Raw genomic sequence first — 19,441 nt, forward strand, 5'->3', positions numbered from 1 at the left:
TAACTTATACTCTACTTCCAAGCTGTTGTGGCTCTTCTGTTTTAATATACTGGGATAAGATCATTTGACTTGATCATTGTTCTGCTGTTAAGGCAACCTGACTCTGACTGCTGCACAGCCTGTGTCAGGCTACCTGGAGAAGGAAATAATTCCTCTTTCCACAGAATGCCCCCAGGGCAATACTCAGCTGTAGCTGACCCAGCCAGTGCTCCACTGAGGAATGGCATATGCTGTAGGAGTGGGGTAAACTTTGGTTCTGACAGCAGGTTCAAACTGAGACTCAACCAATCCTAAATTGTATCCAATGAGTTTATTGGCCATGGCCTCCTGTCTTTGCAGAAGGGGCTGATTAGTACTTTGCCTCAACAGACATTTGATTTTAACATGTTAAAATGTTTGTTAACACTTGCATGCATCTGTTTAATATCTTTTGAATTCAAAAGTCTCTTAGGAATGTAATGAAACAATTGTTGCTGTTGTTTAAAAAAAAAAAGCTGACAAACCTCTGGCTGGTGCTCCCTTGCAGCAGTGTTCCTGCTTGTTCTAGAAAAACAGCACGAGTTCCAACCATGCATGGGCAAATCATTCAAATTAACCCAAAGTGGATAAAATTAAAATGGGAGTTTTATCACAGTGCAAAAATGCTACAAGGCTGCCTATCTGTAGGAGGGCTTTGTCTTTGCATGACTGTCTCATCCAGCAGTAATTGGTTTCTGTGCATGCAGATATCCATCGTGGGAAAACCACCCTGGAGAACTGTGTGTTACAGTGTGAAACCACAGGCATTACAGTGCGGATGTCAGCTGAGCTGGTGATGAAGAACTCTGATCTCTACGGGGCCAAGGTAGAGCCTGATCCTTAACTCTGCCTTATTTCCTAAATTAAACTGAAGGTTTCTGTTTGGAAATGGTACAGTCAGTCACAGCGTGACTTCTGTCGCTCTGGAGAGAACCTTTACAAATTAATTTTAGACAGCTACACGTTATTGAGTTGAAGAGATTGGTCCCAGGGGTCTTGTATCCTCTGACAGTGTCTACTGAAATGTCTCATGCTGGTTTGAGTGTGATGATGGGAAATGATGTTGCAGCAGCAGACATCTATGAAATAATAACTGATGCATTTCTGGAGTGATTCACATCCTGCAATATTTTTAAAACTGCTGCCAATTGTGTCTTGCAGGGAGCTGGTATGGAAATTTATCCAGGGAGTACGTGCACCCTGGTCCACAATGGCATCCACCACTGCAAGGAGGGAATACTCATCAAGGTCAGTCCCAGGCACAATGCACTTGTTTTCCAAAAGCTTACAACTGCTAGAATTAGTGCCAGTAACTCATGTTTAGGTTGGCTTAAAGCCTGGCTGCATTATGCTGAAACTCTTACATGTCACATATGATGATAATGGTACTTGTTTTGCCTTGGGTTGGCCACCACAGCAGTCAACTGGTTTGATTTCTTATCTGCCAGAAAGAGAAAATGCCTTTTGCAATGCCACTTGTATAGGCAAATGATCCAACCCTAGCCAATACATAGAACTGATTGCACCTAAAACTGGAAGAATTTAGCAGCCCTTTAGCTGGACATGATGTGGGGGATTTTTATTTTTTTTTCTGCAGAGCTTCTTAGATGAGCCTTATGATGTTCCCAAGATAACCATGGTTAAGAATGTGATCCATAATAATGAAGGATATGGTGTGGTCCTGGTTAGACCAGGACCCTTGGAGGTAAAGGGTGCTTCATCACAGACAACAACAGGTATTGATTTTTCTCTTCTTAGAGGAAACTCCTAAAACTAGTAAATCTAGTATACCCAGGCTTTTGGACTGAATAATTCATAGTTTGTATTTGAAATTTGTGGCTGTCACGAAGTAGCAAACCAAAGAGTGAGTGGGATGAGGTGAAGATGTTAAGACTGAAGAAAATGAATTCCATGAGGTTTTAGTGATGGGGCTCTTTTGCATGACTGTGGTGACACTCTTCCTGTTTCTTGCCTTAGGAAGTACACAACCTACCCAGTCAGGTGATGAGACAGCCTCTGTGGAGGAGGTCGGGCAGGAACAACAACCTGAGTGTGTGACTGATGAGTTGGAGCGTTATGAGCGAGCTGGGACTTCTGGGCAAACTGAAGGCAACTGTGAAATGGCAAATGAACTTGGGGCTACTGCTGCAAAGAAGAGCAAGAGGCACAAGAAAAGACTGAGTGAACTGGGAATTACAGAAGCTGATGAAAACTTCCTGTCCCAGGATATGTTTGTCTCTGTTGAGGGCAATCAGTTCAAGTGGAATGGGAAAGGAAGTTTTGGTACCTTTGTTTTCTGAGTGTCCATTGCAGCAGACAAGTTTTACAGTTACCAATTAGATCACATGCCTGTGTTGTGTTTTGATGTTGTGCATTTATTTCCCAAGTGTAATCCTGATTAAAGAACTGGGGCTAAAAACTCATTTTGTAGCTCTTTCCTCTCTTTCTTTCAAAACTGTAATTCTCAGGAGTGAGCTGCACCAAGTCCCAGAATGGGTGAAGTTGGAAGGGACCACAGTGGGTCCATCACCAGGCCCAGCTCCCTCAGCCTCTCTCACAGCCCTTTGTAGCCCTCTGTTGGACCTGCTCCAGGAGCTCCATGTCTCTCCTGTCCTGAGGAGCCCAGAACTGGACACACCAGTCCAGCTGATCCTCTCCAGGGCTGAATAGAGGGGCAGGATCCCCTCCCTCAACCAGCTGGCAATGCTCTTCCTAATGCATCCCAGGATCTCATTGGCCTTGCCCACAAGGACACACTGTTGGTCCAGGAACAGCTTGTTGTCCACCAGGACCCCCAGGTCCTACTCTGCAGAGCTGCTCTCCAGCAGGTCTGCCCCAGCCTGGACATCTTACAATGCCTTGGAAGACAAAGCTCCTGTCACTGAACTGTGGGACAGGCCAGATCTCGATAGATACTGAGGCCACTCAAGAATGTTTTGATGTCATGTGTGAAGGGTAATAGGCTGCAGACACTGGACCTCTCAGGGAGAGTTTAGCTCTCTGAGAAGCTCCTCAGCTCAGAGTTCCTCTCTATGCCTACAGGCAAGCAGATTTCTTAGCCTAGTTGGTGAATTGATCATCCAATTCTAGCAGGAATAGTTTCCCTTTCCTGCTTTTTACAAATGCTTTGATTCCTGTGGCTCATATAGGAACATTAATAATTTCAGCTGTTTTATTGTGCCTGTTTCTAGTCTATCTTGCCTGACTGCTGTGATTGAGGACAGTCTGTGAGGGTCCACAAACCCACCTCGTGGTCCACAGACTGCAGTTTGAGTCACACAGTATGAAGCACTTGTGTAATTTTTGGTAAATGACTGGGTGGTCTTAACTCACTCTAGTAAACCCTTAATCTCTCAGCAGAAGATTAAAACCTGAAAGCAGTAGTATAACAAAGTACCACTTTACTTGAGAGTCCTCAAAGAGTCTTTCAGATCTTTCCTTCAAAGGCTTATTTTAAATTGTGCCCTTTTGTGCTTTTCTCCAGGTTTGGTGTGCTTGTTTAATAGTGTGAAGCCTGTTTGTCACAGGTATTTATCACATTAGCACATTCTTAGTCCTCACACAGTCACCTGTGCAGCTGTTTTTAAAGGAAGTGCTAGTCACTGATGTGCTTCTGCAGTCTGGGAGAGAAATACTGTAGGTTCAAGTTGGTGTTTGGCTGGCAGGGTACCTTTTCTCTGAAATTAAGTGACTGATGCTCAGTGCTTCCAACTTTTCCTGGTTCTGGGCAAGGATGGCCCCTGGTTCTTTTGCTTTTTTTTAAATACAGAAGAATCTCTTCCCTTTTAGACTTGTTTGAAATATAGTGAGAAACAGCAAGAACCTATTGGCTTTAAAATGGGATGACAGGAAGTGTGAAAACCTTTGCCTTGCTTGCACCTTACCATTTTTTTTTGCCTTTGAAGTCCTTTGTGCTACCTGATCAAGTGGAAACACAGCTCAAGTATTCACTGTTCAAATGTGTCTGTCTTATGTTCCATTTCCATTCCTGGGGGAGGTTTCACAGATTATCATGTTTTTCTTTCTGGCATTGTATCTTGTAGGAATAGAGTAGTTTTCAGTTGTAAAGCTTTGCATTTTCTTTTGGATATGAAAATACAACCCTCTAATTGTCTCGTGGCAGATAGATGCTTGATGATTTTAATTAGAATAATTAAATTCAGAGAGAGCAGCTGAATTAGCCAGATTTAGAATGTTATTTCAGCAGATCCATTTATGCATGGACATTTCATTATGTTGGTATTTTTGGCCATGTACACCAGGGTTACTCTTGCTGTTTGCTGAATAGTGAAGTGATACAGTAAATTAATCTCTTGGACATTTTAAATTGCAATTTATTTCAAATCAATAAGGAATTTGCCACCACCACCCCCCCCCCCACACACACACAGATGAACATTGATTTTGTTTTTTCCCATTAGGTATATGAAATACATGTATTTTTACTCCTAATGAAAAATCAATTTCATCATTTCAATGCAAGGTAACTTTGATCATTCCTACTGTTTGAGGATGTTACTTTCCTGTTTTCAATTTAGACATCATCTGTGTTTATGTTCCTTCCCTGACTAAGAGTAATTTGAACAAGCCAATAATTATTTTGTTAGTGCTGTATAGAATTTTCTTTGACTGTATTGGTATATTAGTGGGAAAACTTGTCTGAGACTAATCTTATGGGGAAATTATAGTAAAGTCATAGAGGAAATTATCTCTCATGCTGATAAATGTATATTACAGTACATAAAAAGCTGTGATAGGAACCTTGATGAGACCAATAATATGTGTAAGATCCCATTCTTATGGTGAAATTCACCATTTCTCTTCCCAGCCTAATTGCAGAAATAGCTAATGTGGAAAGTAGTCTCAAAATCCACCTTGTGTTGTGTTTCATGTGAGATCTGAATACTTCTTAGAATATAATTCCATTAGGGGTTGGATAGCCAGCTTAATTTAGGCTGTATCTTAAAGAAACATTCTCTCCTAGTTTTGCTACCCTAGTGATGCTGTTTCTACAAGACTTTGTATAAAATTGCTAATCTGTTTTCCTCTGTGTTTGCTATTGGTCATTATCAGAGATAGTTTGGCCTTACCTATCATGTGGCTTTTTAAAGATGTCATTGCATTAGAGTCAAGTACCTGAATTATTTAGGAGCACAGGTTTTGGATAACACCAGTAAAATGTTTTAGAAGCTGTATCAGAAGTACAGAATGAATGATTGTTTTATATCTGTAGCAACTCTACAAATAATGGGGAAAAACTCATTCAGCGATATAAAGGAATAATTAATAGTCAGTCAGCTTCTAATCTGGGAACTGTCAGTAAGTAAGGAAAAAAAAGCATAGTGGAAGAAAAGGCTTAGAAACAAGTTATGCCACCAAATGCAGAGAGTTAAAATAGAAGGGTGAACGGTCTTGAAAACCAAATGTTTGAAGGGAACTTATCTGGCTTTGCAGTAAGAGAAAGGCAGTTGGATCTAAATTTATACTAAATCTGTTACTGTAATGTCATATTATGTCAAGAGTTAAAAATAAATCTTATCCTGCTATGAATAATTCTCTATTCTAAATTTTATTCTGAAATGTTTCAACAAAAAGTAGGAAAAAATGAGCATGGCACAGCTGATGTATCTTCCCAAAATTCTGTACCTGCCTTTACTTTGTGCTATACGTGCCTTTCTTTTGTGAGACCTTATTTTCAGGTGAGTTAAAAGGGTGCTTAGAATTCCCATAGACTAACATCATAGCTTCTCTTGCTTCAGTGTTTTCAAATCCACAGGAAAATAGTATTTTGGACTATATTGATCACATCCTGAGGGTAAAGTGGTGAGATGCTTTGCTTGTCTGTAACTAAGGCTCTCATTAGATGTCCTGTTTGTAATGTGCAATGTTTTAAATCTCCTCTTTTAAATGCTGAAAAGAGGTTAAGGCTGCATTTCCGGTGTAGAAAACTGCTATAACTTTCCTAATTTGCCTCTTCTTAGACTTAAGCAGGAAGGTCTAAAGCTTTGGAGTATATTCCTTTTTACAAGCAATCCAACATTTTTAAAAGGGAAACAAAACATCCATAGGGGGCTTTGGATTTCAAATTGTCTCCACAGACTCAACAGTCAAAGCTGACTGAATATTATATATTCTGAGGACATTCTTAAGTTTTCACTCCAGATTGTAGATGTCCCTCCAGCAGGATTTTATTTTCTCCAAAACTCTCTGATTATATAAAAATATTTGTGATTTCGGAAAATATTTACTGTATAAGAGAAACAACATCTAGATGTTTTACAAGTGAATTTAATGCTGTCTGATATGCTTGACTGACAGCCCTAAAGACAGAATGCTCCATTTCCTGTCCCAGAACAGATACATCAGAGAGTAACAACCATAGCTGTTAAAAATTCACAGTGAAAATTCAGCCTCTTGCTGTATTCATGTGAGTGCCATGTATTCCATCTGTTCTGCTAATGCAGGCAGTAAAGCTCACATCTCTCCTGTGATACAGAGACTTCTTTTTATTAAGGCAGAGATCTGTCTGCATAAAAAGATACGATTACATAAACAATTCATACAGCCTGTGTCTAAAATTTCTGCAAAGCGCTTGCTGCAGCTGGTTACTATAGAAACAGGCAAAGGAGGCTGGTTTAAATTTGTTAGTTCACTATGAGGGGGCTTTCTATTTTGGTTTTTTTTTTGCTTCTGCTGGGAAACATGCTGGTGTAAAGTTTCTTTACAGATCTTGGGTATAGCAATGCCCTGGGAAGAACAGCACGTTCCTCTTGTGTAAGTCACTTGTGCTCTGCTGCAAGGCTGCCCGAGTCCTCTATGCTACCTCACTCACTTCTGTTTGTAACACTGTAATGTCCTAAGCACTGGTACTGTATGTGTGCTCCTTCCCTCCTGGAACATACTGATTGAAATTATTAAAAAAAAAAAAATCAGTGTGAAAACATCAGGAAAAGTGGGTGGACAGAAAACATACAGTCACCTGCTAAGCTCAACAGTTTCATATATCAAGACACAAGTAGGTCTTTCAAATTAGGGCACTGAAGAGCAAGGCACAGCAGTTTCATTGACTGAAATAGTCTTGTCAGTGAAGAAGACAGTGAGCAAAGTGAAGGGAAAGTGCCAAGGGAGAAAAAGAGTGAAACTGAGAGCAGGGCAGCTACACCCACTGCATGGTTACACTGAGCCTTCCTCAGAAGGGACTTTGCAAATCTGCCTTCCACCAAAACAGTTATATTTTTGGACAGGTAAATTGGACAGTCTTTGCAGCCTGAACAATTCCTATAAAATCCAGGAGTGCAGATGTTCTTGAGTGCAGGTTAGCTTTGCACGAACTGAAATGAACCACATACCCATGCCCCAGTGACTTAATGTCTCTTCAGGAAAGGATTTATTATCAACAGCAGAACTGAACCAGCCATACCTTCGTTATTCTGCTCCTGACCCACTGGAAGTGAGCATCTTAGAAAAACCCTGATAGACACCACCAGAAATGGTAATTCATTTAGATGCATCAGCCGCATACAATGCAATGCAAAGTAGTTCACTGTTATGTGATTTACTGCACATCAAGTCATATCTGATCTTTTTGATATGCCCAAATTCTGTAGAAAGTTTAGATTTCTTGCCACCTCCCACAGTTCCCTCCTGTACATAAAATAGGGAGTAGATGCTGCAGAAGCTTTGAGATCTGTATGGTCTTAAGCTTAATTTTCTCCTTCATTTAATCATAGTATTCAATCATAGTACATTAGATTGATTTAAAATTATAGAAAAAGATATCATAATGGCAGTACAGAATGTTAACCCAAAGGAGTTTATTCTGCAGTATTTGTGCTCTAGCAGATGTTTCTCTTTTGTATGAAGAATACGGAATTACATGGCTTTCATGCTGAAATGTGCATGGAAAGCTTTTGCATTCTATTAAAAGAAGAAGAAAAAAAGTGGCCAGTAAGATTCAAAAAAATCCAACTCAACCCTGGGATTCAGAGGACTGGCAGGTGGAAGGTGTCTCCTGATGACCTTACTTGTTCACAAAAAGAACAGGAGTAATTTTCTTCTTCAATAGAAAATCTGATGTGTGCCTAAAATTCATCTTGTGATTATGATGAATTAGCAATACTGACATGAACATTTCCTTTATTCAGGAGACAGGGAGTATAAATCTGTGAGGGAGCTGATCTGTGTGCAGCTCAGAAACAGAACTGTCAGAGTCTCTTCATCATCAGTGGCATCACTCCATGGCACATTCTGGTGTACTTTTGAGGAACAGACTCAATGATTTTTCCCTGCATAGGACACAATTTATCTAAGGGAATCACAATTCTGTGTCTTTGGAAATCAAGAGATGGACTTTCAGACATAAGTGGCTTTTTAAAACAGTGCACTACAGTTCTGACAAACCCCAACAAAGGTTTTCACATGCCCAACATATGTAGATAGTACTTCTAGATGAATGTCATGATTAATCAGATGGGTCCCATCAAAGAAAACCAGAGACTGAATTGGCTTTTACTGAAGGAAGCAATCAAAAGGTATACAATGCTAAAAAAAAATCATAAAAAATGCAGATCTATAATTATGGAAAAATAAACGGCATTTAACCAAGTGGGAAAGTTTCAATGAGACAGTGCATGGATTTGGCAAATATTTTGTTAGCACAAATAAATTCTGTTTTTTTCAGAGCTTCAGTGAAGAACAGCATTGTTACAGCAGAAGGGACTCTCCAAAGATTCTTGACTGAGTGGTGTGTGCATTTTCTTACATCAATACGGAAGGAAATGTTTTAGGTCAGTAAAAATGGAAATAATGTAATGTTGGCTGCTTTACCAAAGTAACTGATGAAATCCCAGCTTTATGGTTTTGCTCTTTATCTACATCTTTTATTAAATTGGTTCATAAATAGTCTTGCCTCTGAAACGAGCAAAGGCTCATACTTGTGAAGTAGGGAATGGATGGAATGAATATCCAGCTCTGATTGCTGTCAGGCAGACAGCAGTTTAGTAGGATGCTTAAGCTTTAAAGAGCAAACTTAAATCTTACTGGAGACAAATACGTCCTTTGGTAACTGAAGAAAATGGTTCCAGTACCTTTAACAGAGGCTCATGGTTATGTTCAGCAGTAAGATAAATAATATTAGGAAAAGGTAATAACAGAGTAGAGTAGAGTAGCCTGGACACAAAAATACATAAGACAAATAGCAATTTCCTGCTGAATTGGAATGTGTTATATTAAAAAAAAAAATTTTCCTCTAGCTCAAACTTAAAAACAGTTGGTCAGACTGTGTGTTTCTGGAAGAAGTAACATTTAAAATGTACACTTTAGTATACAGTAGCCATAATAATGCCTTGATTTTTGTATTCTCACCCTAATTTTCACAATCTTTTTTATAACAGGGACAATTCCCAACAAAACACCAGATCCAGGGCAAACAGTCAGCTTCATTTAGAGTTAAATTTTATTTCACTTTTCCAACTGAAAGAGGGTCCTTTCTCCCAATAGCTCTAAACCATTTATTTGTGGGAGCACAAGAAGCTACATTCCTCCTACTCTCATTTCACATCCATTATCCTACAATATGGTTTCCTCTTCTTTCCGTAACAAACATGGTTCAAAGTTTCCTTATTCAAGAAAATGTGGAATGGTTCCCTAGAGAATTCTGGACACTTTGTGACAGATTGACATAGAGGCACCCTGGATAATCAGCAGCAGAGCTGAAGTCATGTAAAGCTTCAGAGACTGTGACTGCAGCTATTTAACATCCCAAATTTCTTTCACACCCATCAACTTCTACAATGCAGTTATGCTTCCCTTCTTTTTCGTGGTCTCGATGTAACTGGAAAAATGGGATGAGATTTAACATGTTGCATTAATTCAACCAGATTAGTGTGTCCAGTTTGCCAGGACTCAGGTGGGTTCGTAAGGAACAGAAAAGGATGTGTGTGCAAAATCATTTCACCCCAGACATTCCTGGCACTGATTTGCTGCCTTAACCAGCACTCTGACTAAGGCCTCAGCTGGACTTTGCAGCTGAAGTCCTCAGCTGGAAATAGCAGCTACCAAAATGTTTGTGAGAGTTGCTGATGCTGGGCCAGGAACTGGAGGTGCAGTGGAGCCCAGGAATCAGCCCTTTGTCACAGAGGAGAGAGGAATGAATCCTTTTCTTTCTTTCATACACAAAGCCTTGAGGAAGCACAGATTGATCTCTCAGCATAAATCAGGATGATAGTGATGCATATGTATTTCTCTGGCAAGGAAAGGGAAAATATCTTCTAAGAGTCCAAGGCAGTAGGAGGTGAGAAGGAATTTGTGCCATTACCACTGTAATATACTGTCTTTGGTGTGTTACAGTGGTAATGATACAAACTTCTCCTGTACCATCATTGGCACATTCCAGCCAATACAGAGGGGGGTGCAGGTGATCTCAATTACTGAATCAAAACCACAACAGCTCCAGAGGTGGCAATGTTTGCTTCTGTCACTCTACTGCAGGAACAAAATGTGCAAGGGACACTGGGCAGTGCCAGTCCTGCAATAAATCTCTTGGTCATGCATTATGCCTGGCTGCATATCAGAGCTTTAACCCAACATTGTTCTTTGCAAATCATGTTTACATTATATCCTTCTGTAGAAAAGGTCATTGCTCTCAGGTTTTTTAGTGTTAGCTTGTCTTTGCTTTGTATGTGTGCAGCTCAGATTGTGATGAGGCCTCCCCCCATATGGTGCTCTAAGCTTTCCTAAATTGATTACAATTAAAATAGACGGTTCTTTGACTGATCCTCTTTTCTTAAGCACAGCTAATACAGATTAACTGACCACAGAAAGAGGCTTTAAGTATCCAGTGCAAGAGAAACCTCATATTAAACATTAGCAGTGGCATCACCATGTATCACCTTCACTGTTTAATGTGTTCTGGTGTTTGACAATACAATAAAAATTAGCAATTAAAAATACACTACTGTGCAAAAAGACCCAAGTTTTTACTCTCTCTCTTGCACTTCATATGTGATGTCTTATTGAATGGTAGTTGGAACTACAGCAAGAAGTAATCCTTGGGTGTCCTTCTGTCTAAGAATGACCACAGTTGTATCAACTGAAAAGTTAGGCTGTCCACAAAGCCATAAATTTGAAATGTCTTAGCTCCTCTTCAATCCTAATTTTATTTCTAAACATATCCAAGCACATAAAAAAAGAGAGATGTGTAATATGAGAATGAAAACATGACAAACTCTCATATCAGAGGATGCTGTTTTTCACAACTACTTTCCAAGACCAAAAAAAAAAAAAAGGCATGAACATGGATACATTATTAAACCACAAGACTTTCACAAGTACATTTCTTAATTTTGAACAAGGATTTTATTCTGCTTTGACAGAAAACTCATGGTCAAGGCAATAATTTCCAGCACAAGGAAGCAAATGAATAGAATTTGTACAACTTACTACATGGGAAAACAAGGTTTCTATAAGGCAAACTGATCACATAAGAAGCAAATGGACTGATACTTGACAGAACAGGTCGATGAGTATCTCACTGGCTGTTGAGAGCACAACAATCAACGCCTGTGAAATTTATGCAATGTACAAATCCTTGCTACTGCAAGTTTTTTTAATACACATTTGCTTGTCTCCATTTCTCCTCAGTGACTCAGAGCTTAGATTGCAGCTATTTAAACCCTCCATAGATATTTCTGGATAGAAGCAGGAAAGGCATGAATGAATCCAATGCTAGGGGAAAAGGAGCATGTTTTGATTCTTAATGTTCCCAGACATAAATACTCAGGAATTACCAAAACAAAACAGAAGTGTTATTCAAGTGAGACTAAGCAGTGGAATGTTTGTCAGTACTTCCTTAAGAAATGCATTTGTTTACCTACATTCCAATTTCTACATGAAGAAATTTCTTTCCCAGTTCTGGGAAAGATTTTCACTTTTAATTTCATTCTTTATATACTTTAGTATATAAAAGATAATTTCATTCTTTATATATTTCAGTATATAAAGAATGAAAGTATATATTCTTTTAGAACTACAGTAGAAGACCTGACCTGGCTTCTATTTCCAGTGCAGGTGTGCTGAGCTAGACTGCAGTTGGGAATATGTCTTTAAAGAAGACTGCACTTTGTTTTTGATGCTTTGTTTGGGATTCTGTATTCTGTCAGCTTTCTAATCCTGAAAAGCAGATTATAGGCATGTCCCAAAAGGCTCACCTTGCCATAGGGTACCTGATCCATTGGTGATGCCGAGCTGAGGGGAGAGCATTTATCTTTGTCTTTTTGGTTGCCTGACAACTATTAAGAAACTACCTGTGCAGTTGACTAGATTCTGTGACTTCTTCAGTTAAAGTCTTAGTTGAGTCTCAGTGTAATTAATAAGATACTAAGTATATTGTTTACATAAGACTCCCCTTTCCATAGTGCTTCGCTTTGCATGTATTAATTAGCCTCACTGCTGTAAAGTGAATTATTCTTCTGTGACCCTGCAGGGGACTGAGTCAGCAGCTCCTTACAGAGGGAGCAAAGGCTGTGTTGTGCTGCTTCAATGTTGTGCAACAAAGCACAGAGGTGATGTATCAGCCTGGGGGAGGCGGCAGCCCCTGCACTGCCGGGTACAAGCTGGGTTTGGTGGAGCTGGGGGTGAATCCCACAGCACCCCTCGTGACAGTCCTAAAGGGAGAAAGGCACATCACTCCAGGGTGTGGTGGTGAAATGGCACCTTTATTAAAATGTCTCCTGCCTTTTATATGGCAGGGGGCTGAACTTTCTAGAAGAAGGGGTGGAATTTGGGTGAAGCATGCAAAAGAGAACCATGTAGAGTAGAACATGGGACGGGGTTGATTAACCAGTGGGGAAACAGGGATCATGGCCATGAGGAACTGGGGTACAAAATAAGGGAAACCATACAATCAGTTATAAAACACAATGTAAGACTCAAAAGCATATTCTCAAAATGTCCATAAAAGTTCACATCCTTTTGTCTTCAAGAGGAGGAATGCATTTGTTATCTCCAACGCCCTCGTATCTGGGAGGCATCAAGCACCCAGTCCTGCTGACAGCAGAGATTCCAACAGCCTCAGCGTGGCCATGGAGAACAAACAGTGCAGCTCCTGTAATCCAATCCTGAGGGCACACACCTGTGCTGCTCCTGTATCCCAGTCCTGAGGGCACACACCTGTGCTGCCCCAGCACGGTCCAACAATCAGCACTGCAGCTGTTCCCATGCCTTTAAGAGGAACTGAGGAGTCTGCAGCTTCCAGAAGGTTCCTGAGCTTGGTCCATGCTGGTTGAGAGCTCTCCCTCCATCCCTAGGATGCTTGAGGTATGTACTCAGGATTGTGGATAATCCCATGGGAACAAACCTGGATGTCGTGGGGGGTGAGCAGCTCCCTCAGGCTCCTCCTGACTGGAGGTGCTGAGTTGCAGCAGGTCGGGGAAATGGAGAACTGCCTCATTTTCTGTGTATTGAGTGGTTTTCTCACAGAGGGTACCCCAGTGGGACTTAAAAGTTCAGCTGATCTTCAAGTATGTCAGTTTTTATCTGCATGCACAATTCCCTAAATTACTAGAAGTTTTTGTTATGTTTTTCAACAAATGTAAATAAATTAAGCACAGTGTAATGTGAGACAATTCAATTCTCTGGTATAAAGCTGTCCTTGTGGAGAAGCCTCCATTGGGAATTATAGGAGCAGCAGCATTTACTTTTGGGCTTAAATAAGGTAATTAACAGGGATGTGTGTGTGATAATGTGGTTGGTAATCAGGAGCGATTTGGAAAGTAAGGATTGTTTATCTGTTGTCTATACAAATTTGCAATCAGTTTTAAGTACTTTTCCTAATGAACCCTAAATCTGAATGAAGCCTTCCCCTACGTTTTCTGTAACCATTAAACTGCTCTTCAGAGGTGCATACGAAACATTCAAATAAATTTAGCAGGGTTTGGTGCGTAGCCAACAAATTTTGGTGTTCCTTGGAAATGGTATTGCTCCCCATGGCTTTTGTACACTGGTCTGTTATATTTCCAGAGAAGGAAAAGATATTTGATGAAGTGACTCCAGTGTGGTGCAGTGCTGGTGAGATAGCCCAGAGGCAGGTGGAGAGGCACAAATCTCTGAACAGGATGATCCCTCATCATTTCCCTCACCAGTAGTTTCCATTTCTTCCTCTAACGTTTAAGCCGGAGAGTTGTTCCAAAGCCTGCTGCCATTAGTGAAAGGACATTAAACCCAGGAGCCAGGGAGCTGCACCTGCAGTGTGTGTACAACAATGCAAAGGCTGCAAAACACTTCACAGACCAGGCTGATAGGCTGAGAAAAAGGCAACGACCCCTGTGCAGTCTGACCATTTCTCTTTCACCTTTTCAGATAGTTTTATATCTTGGAGAATTTCCAGTTGAGACTGGTTTTGTAGTCTAATCAAAGCATGGGCTTGGTTACAAACTACAGCATCAGATAATCTAGAGATATTCTCTTCCCTATACTGGGATTAGCTTCCCTATACTGGATTTCTCAATAGGAGCCAACAGTATCACTATTTCACACTCCTTTTTTCCTAGGAAAGACCCAAACAAACAAGAGTTTAGGCAGATACTTAGGTAACATGAATGGACTACTATTGTATGTGCAACCCACCAGCAAGATTTATTTTTCTGATCTACAAAAGAAAATTGTGCATTTGGGCTCAGTGCAGGGTTGGTCTATTAGATGTTGAGCTACTGTGGTGGCAGGTTGGAAGCTGCTAAGAAAATCCAAGTGTAAAACTTTTTGCCTTTTTTTTAATGGTTCAACCTTATGTGAACTTTTAATGTGTGGCTGGTACAGTTAAAATAATTCTAATAAATACTGATATTAGAATTATTCAATGAAATAATGATATTGATAATTTTTACCACCTGGCATAAGTCTGCAATGCAGGCTAAGTATATCGTTTATTTTGTTATGTTTTTTTTTTCCGTGCTTAATTGTTTGGTTAGTAATATATTTTCGTTTCTAAATCATGTTTCTATTTTTACAAACAGCATTACCATGGAAAGCTGTGGTTCTGACATGTAACAAATATTTCCAATAAGACATCTATAAATATATTTTTGTGTTGATTCATTTACGGACTAATTATTTGGCAAATGTTAGGATTTCTGTGCCAAGCTGAGGTTTGCAGCTCCGTAGCCACTAGAAGGCACTCTAGTATAAAACTTTCACTTTAGCTGCTTACAAACCCTGCGTGTGAGGACAAAACATAAACAAACACGACTGGCTTGGAGCGATTTCTTTCCAAAGATAGCTGTGTTCACTGTGATGTGAGATGATAACCTTCAGAATGTTGTTTGTCCAGCTACACCAGAGCTCATGCCCGCACTGCTAGAACTGTGCAGAGTGACCAGCGTGCTGTTATTGCTGTCTCATCAGGGACCGCCCAGAAACCAGAGACAGCTCGAGGTGCCTCACTTGTGGAGTTTGTGTGTGCATATACCCGATAAACTGCTCACCTGTGCTAGCAGGGGGAACTTTTCACCCATCACTCTGCCTTCAGTTCGGGATGTCTCTGTTGGCTCCTGTGAGTGACGTTATTCCCCCGCTGTGTGTTTGGGTGACAGCAGCTCGGGCAGTGTTACCATCCACAGTTAAACACAGAAGCCTAGAAATGTGAATAGGTTGCTATAGTAACACCAAATTTTGTGTTGAGACTGGTGGCACTTGGAAATTGCTTCTGTTTATGAGATGTTTCCAGTTTAGTGACTTTGGAAAACAGTTTTCAAGTTACATATATTGTAACTCTTTCTCTTCTCTTTACTTCATCTGTAACATTAATTTTCTAGTTCTACACATTGCAGTGTTGCATATTGGGTTAGAAACCCCCAGACTTCTGGAATTCAGTGTTGGAACTGTTTCAGTCTCAATGTTTTTGAAAGGTGTTCTGTGAAATTATTTATAGTGCCTTTGATACTTGCCAGTAGTTACTGAAAAAATATGCAGGACTATATATCCTGGTCACAAAAGGCAGTTATATTGGAAGAAATCATCCAACCGCTGAAATTCAGTGTATGTCAGCATTAAACTTGATAGTCAGTACAGCTAAATGTTGAATGTCAAAATCTGGCACTTCAGAAATGCTTTTCTCATTTAAATGTTATATGACTTTGAATAAAAATATACTTGTTCTGTTTTTTTTTTTGTTAAAAGTTTGCATTTTAACAAAGAAAATACATAATTAGGAAAATATAAAGAAGACTGCAGCAAAAAAATCAGGAGATCTTGAACTTGAGCTATTCGTGACTTTCATTAATCACAGCTTTCTTCTTTTACCTCATATGTGATGTTTTATGGAGATTTTTTTTTTTTCCTTACCATACCGCCTTACCCTCCCCTTCCTGAGTCTCACTAAATCAAGATATCTCTTGTATTGTAGGAGTCTGAAAGAAATGGCTCAAACTCTGTCTGGGAGGACAAAAGGAAAAATATCTTCCAAGAGATTTATTACTTAAATTACTCTTTCTTGCTATTTCTAATAAGTATCTGAATCATGATTAGTTGTTGGGGTTGGAACATCAGTCCCTCTGAGATCCTCCACTGGAAGTACCATGTCAAGAGATAAACCCAACTGCTGTTGATTTCAATGAAATAATTTTGCATATTAGGAGTCCTTAAAAACGTTAATTCTTTGCTAATTTTTTTCATTTGTGCCTTCTAGTTTCAGAGAAAGATAATATCTCTGCTCTGGAGGAATGTGTCACATTTCATTGCTTTTTGACATAATGTTTTCCCAGTTGTAGGAAAACAGATTTGTGAAAATATGCCATAAGGTGCTATTTCTATAAGTGAATCTAGAAAGGCAGATCTCTCTGTTTGGGCATCAATTAATTATCGATAATACAAGTTTATGTAATCTGGTTCCAAATACATTATCCACAACCAATTCTGGCGCTGTCATTTCCATTTAATTCCCAGGGAATGCTTGCTGAGATGGGATAAAGTTGAAATCAATGCTTTTGTGAAAGTGCAGGACTGTTTAGATGTACAAACACTTAAAACCTCACAGGACACTTTTTTTTCAAAAACTGGAAGTGTGAAGTATGCTTGGCATTTAATCCAAAGAATAAAATAGTTTAGTATTTGACAAGAAAGTTGCTTTTTTTTTTTACCTTTGGAACAAGTGAATTCTTCCTGGGAGGGGTTAAAAAACCCCAACCAACCAACCAAAAAAATAGGTGAACAGGGAAGGTTTCTCATGTCTTTACACTTGACCAAAAGTAAGAAGCTGTTGAGGCAATCAGTGCCCCTCCAGCACAATGGAGGGAGGAAGATGCAATCCACCTGCCAGCCAGGGGGTGTAGAAGGCTGGCAGGTGGGAGGTATCTCTGTGTAAGACAAATGCTCCTGCCTGCTTACATCAAGTAGGAAGTTTGTGAGAATCCCCAAGAATTCCTTGCTCCCCACTCCTCCCCCTCCTTTTTGTTTTTTCTCCTCACAGATGAGTTTTTATGCAGAAGAAGAAGCTTGATACTGCAGAAAGGATTTGATTTCCTTCACTCAGCCAGTCCTGAAGCACAATGTGAATCTCCCAGGAGAAAAGAAAAAGGTGGGTTAAGCAGTAGCAGTACCAGTAATGTATGTTTTGATGAGACAGTTTGGCTATAAGATTATTTGTCTACTGAATCAGAAGCCAGTGGAAAATACTGGTGTAGCCTAAACTGCATGTCATGGAAGCAGAAATAGGAGGGTTCCTATTGCATCTCAGTTCTGTACATCCCAAATTGATGTTTGTGTCCTGTGTAGAATCATCTCCAGTTGAGGAGTCATTTGCATAAGCAGCTTATGAAAGTCCTGTGGTGTGTCCATGGGAGAGACTTTATTTGCTTTAGTTTTCTTGGGGAAAAAAGCAATCTCCTTGGGAGTGTAATCAATCAGAAGAATAAAAAAAGAAAAAAATCAAGACAGACATTGTAATGTGTCTTAGAGAAGTAGGGAAGCATGTGGGCTTCTTTTCAGTGTTTAGCCATGAAGTTACCCAAATATCCTTGGTCAGGAATGCTCCTTGCAAGGGTTCATGGCAGAATAAAAATAGGTTGTGTCCATATTGCTTATTTTACTGCTCTGTGAAACAGTTCCTGGAGAGAGGGGAAAACAGATGACTTTATCTTGCTTTATTAGAGCTGTGCTTGTATGCTTGTCCTTCCCTTAAAACATCCTTCCACTTTTCTGTAATCACTATTCCCAAAACCCACTAAAGAGCTGATTCTCCTCCAGGAGAATTAAAGCATCTCTAACTGCAACTGCTGTGTCTGAGCAGGGGCTGTTCTGTGGGACAGCTGCCATCCCTTTCACCAGGTGCACAACTGTCAGAATGAAGAGAGCTGCTCCCACTGAGGGTGAGAGTTCTGCCATTTAGTGCAGAGAGGTCAGAATTTCATTGCAAATCTTCATGATAACGTGATCATTTGTGACTGAATCATATCTAAATGGATGCTACACACAATGCTTTTTTTCTTTTAATCATAAACACCCAGGAATGTCTGTGTCAGCTGAGACCATCAACAGCTGAAGACTGTTCATGTTTTTCCAAAATAATCAGAATTCTAGCAGCACTGCAGGAGCATTCAGCCAAACGGAAGTGAAGATGTTTTACTTGCCCTGAAAATTCTAGAAGAGGTTTTAGATAAACTTTTTGTATAAGCTTATTTATATAAGCCTTTTATATAAAGCAAAACTAACAATTGCTGAAAATTGAAAAGCTTCCTTTGCATTTTTCCTGCAGTTTTGGATAAGATATTAAAATATCATTAAAACCATTAAATATGGCTTAATTTGGACAAAAAGAAATCCCTAATTATTGTAGGTTTGTCAAAGATGACAAGAATGAAAGGCCTTCCCCTGAAGTGCTGGAATTCAGGACCCAGGTTTGGGTGGGTTTCTGTATCACATCCTTCAGGACAGCTGGCCAGAAACTGGGGCAGAATAAGCCCAGCAAACCTAATCAGAAATGTGGGCTGATAAGAGTCTGAACTTTTCAGTAGCATATAAGGCTTTCTTTGATGTAACTTGAGTCAGAAAATGGCTTTAGAATAGAATTTCCTGTATACAAACACTCCCACTTCCTCAAACAAACAGAAAGGCAGAGGAATCGTTACCTTCTGCTAAATAGCAAATTATGGGGATATCTCCAGTTTAAAAGGAAACAATTGTGGGCTCATACATTGCATTCTTTTTTTTTTTCCATTTCTTTCCCCTCTTCATGTATTCCACATAAGCAGCAAGTTCTAAGTTACTTTAGGAATATGGTACTCTTCTTTGTTTGTTCATTTGTTTTTGTTTGTTTTGTTTAGTTTTTTACAGCCAAATTAAAGCAAATGAAATACAGTTTTCATTCTTGAATTACTGCTTTCCATAGAGAACTTCATCCTCTTTCTTCACTAAGAAATCTACTGTACAGTGTATT

At 39.7% G+C, this 19,441-nt stretch overlaps 1 protein-coding gene across 2 annotated transcripts in view; it reads left to right on the top strand.

The window, feature by feature from the left end:
- The window catches only part of LOC135422176 (SHC SH2 domain-binding protein 1-like), a 101,836-nt gene that overhangs the window by 8,835 nt on the left and 73,560 nt on the right, over window positions 1-19,441 (top strand). The window contains exons 10-13 of one of the 2 annotated variants that reach the window (XM_064671203.1): window positions 726-844; window positions 1,180-1,266; window positions 1,616-1,754; window positions 1,996-2,373. In XM_064671203.1, coding sequence (XP_064527273.1) covers window positions 726-844; window positions 1,180-1,266; window positions 1,616-1,754; window positions 1,996-2,318 — 668 coding nt within the window. In that variant the 3' untranslated portion in view covers window positions 2,319-2,373. Of the gene's footprint in view, window positions 1-725; window positions 845-1,179; window positions 1,267-1,615; window positions 1,755-1,995; window positions 2,374-19,441 lie in introns of those variants that run through there. The other variant, XM_064671204.1, reaches the window with a different exon arrangement.

Source organism: Pseudopipra pipra, chromosome 14 (assembly GCF_036250125.1).
Source record: "Pseudopipra pipra isolate bDixPip1 chromosome 14, bDixPip1.hap1, whole genome shotgun sequence".
In the NCBI taxonomy this organism is placed as follows: domain Eukaryota; kingdom Metazoa; phylum Chordata; class Aves; order Passeriformes; family Pipridae; genus Pseudopipra; species Pseudopipra pipra.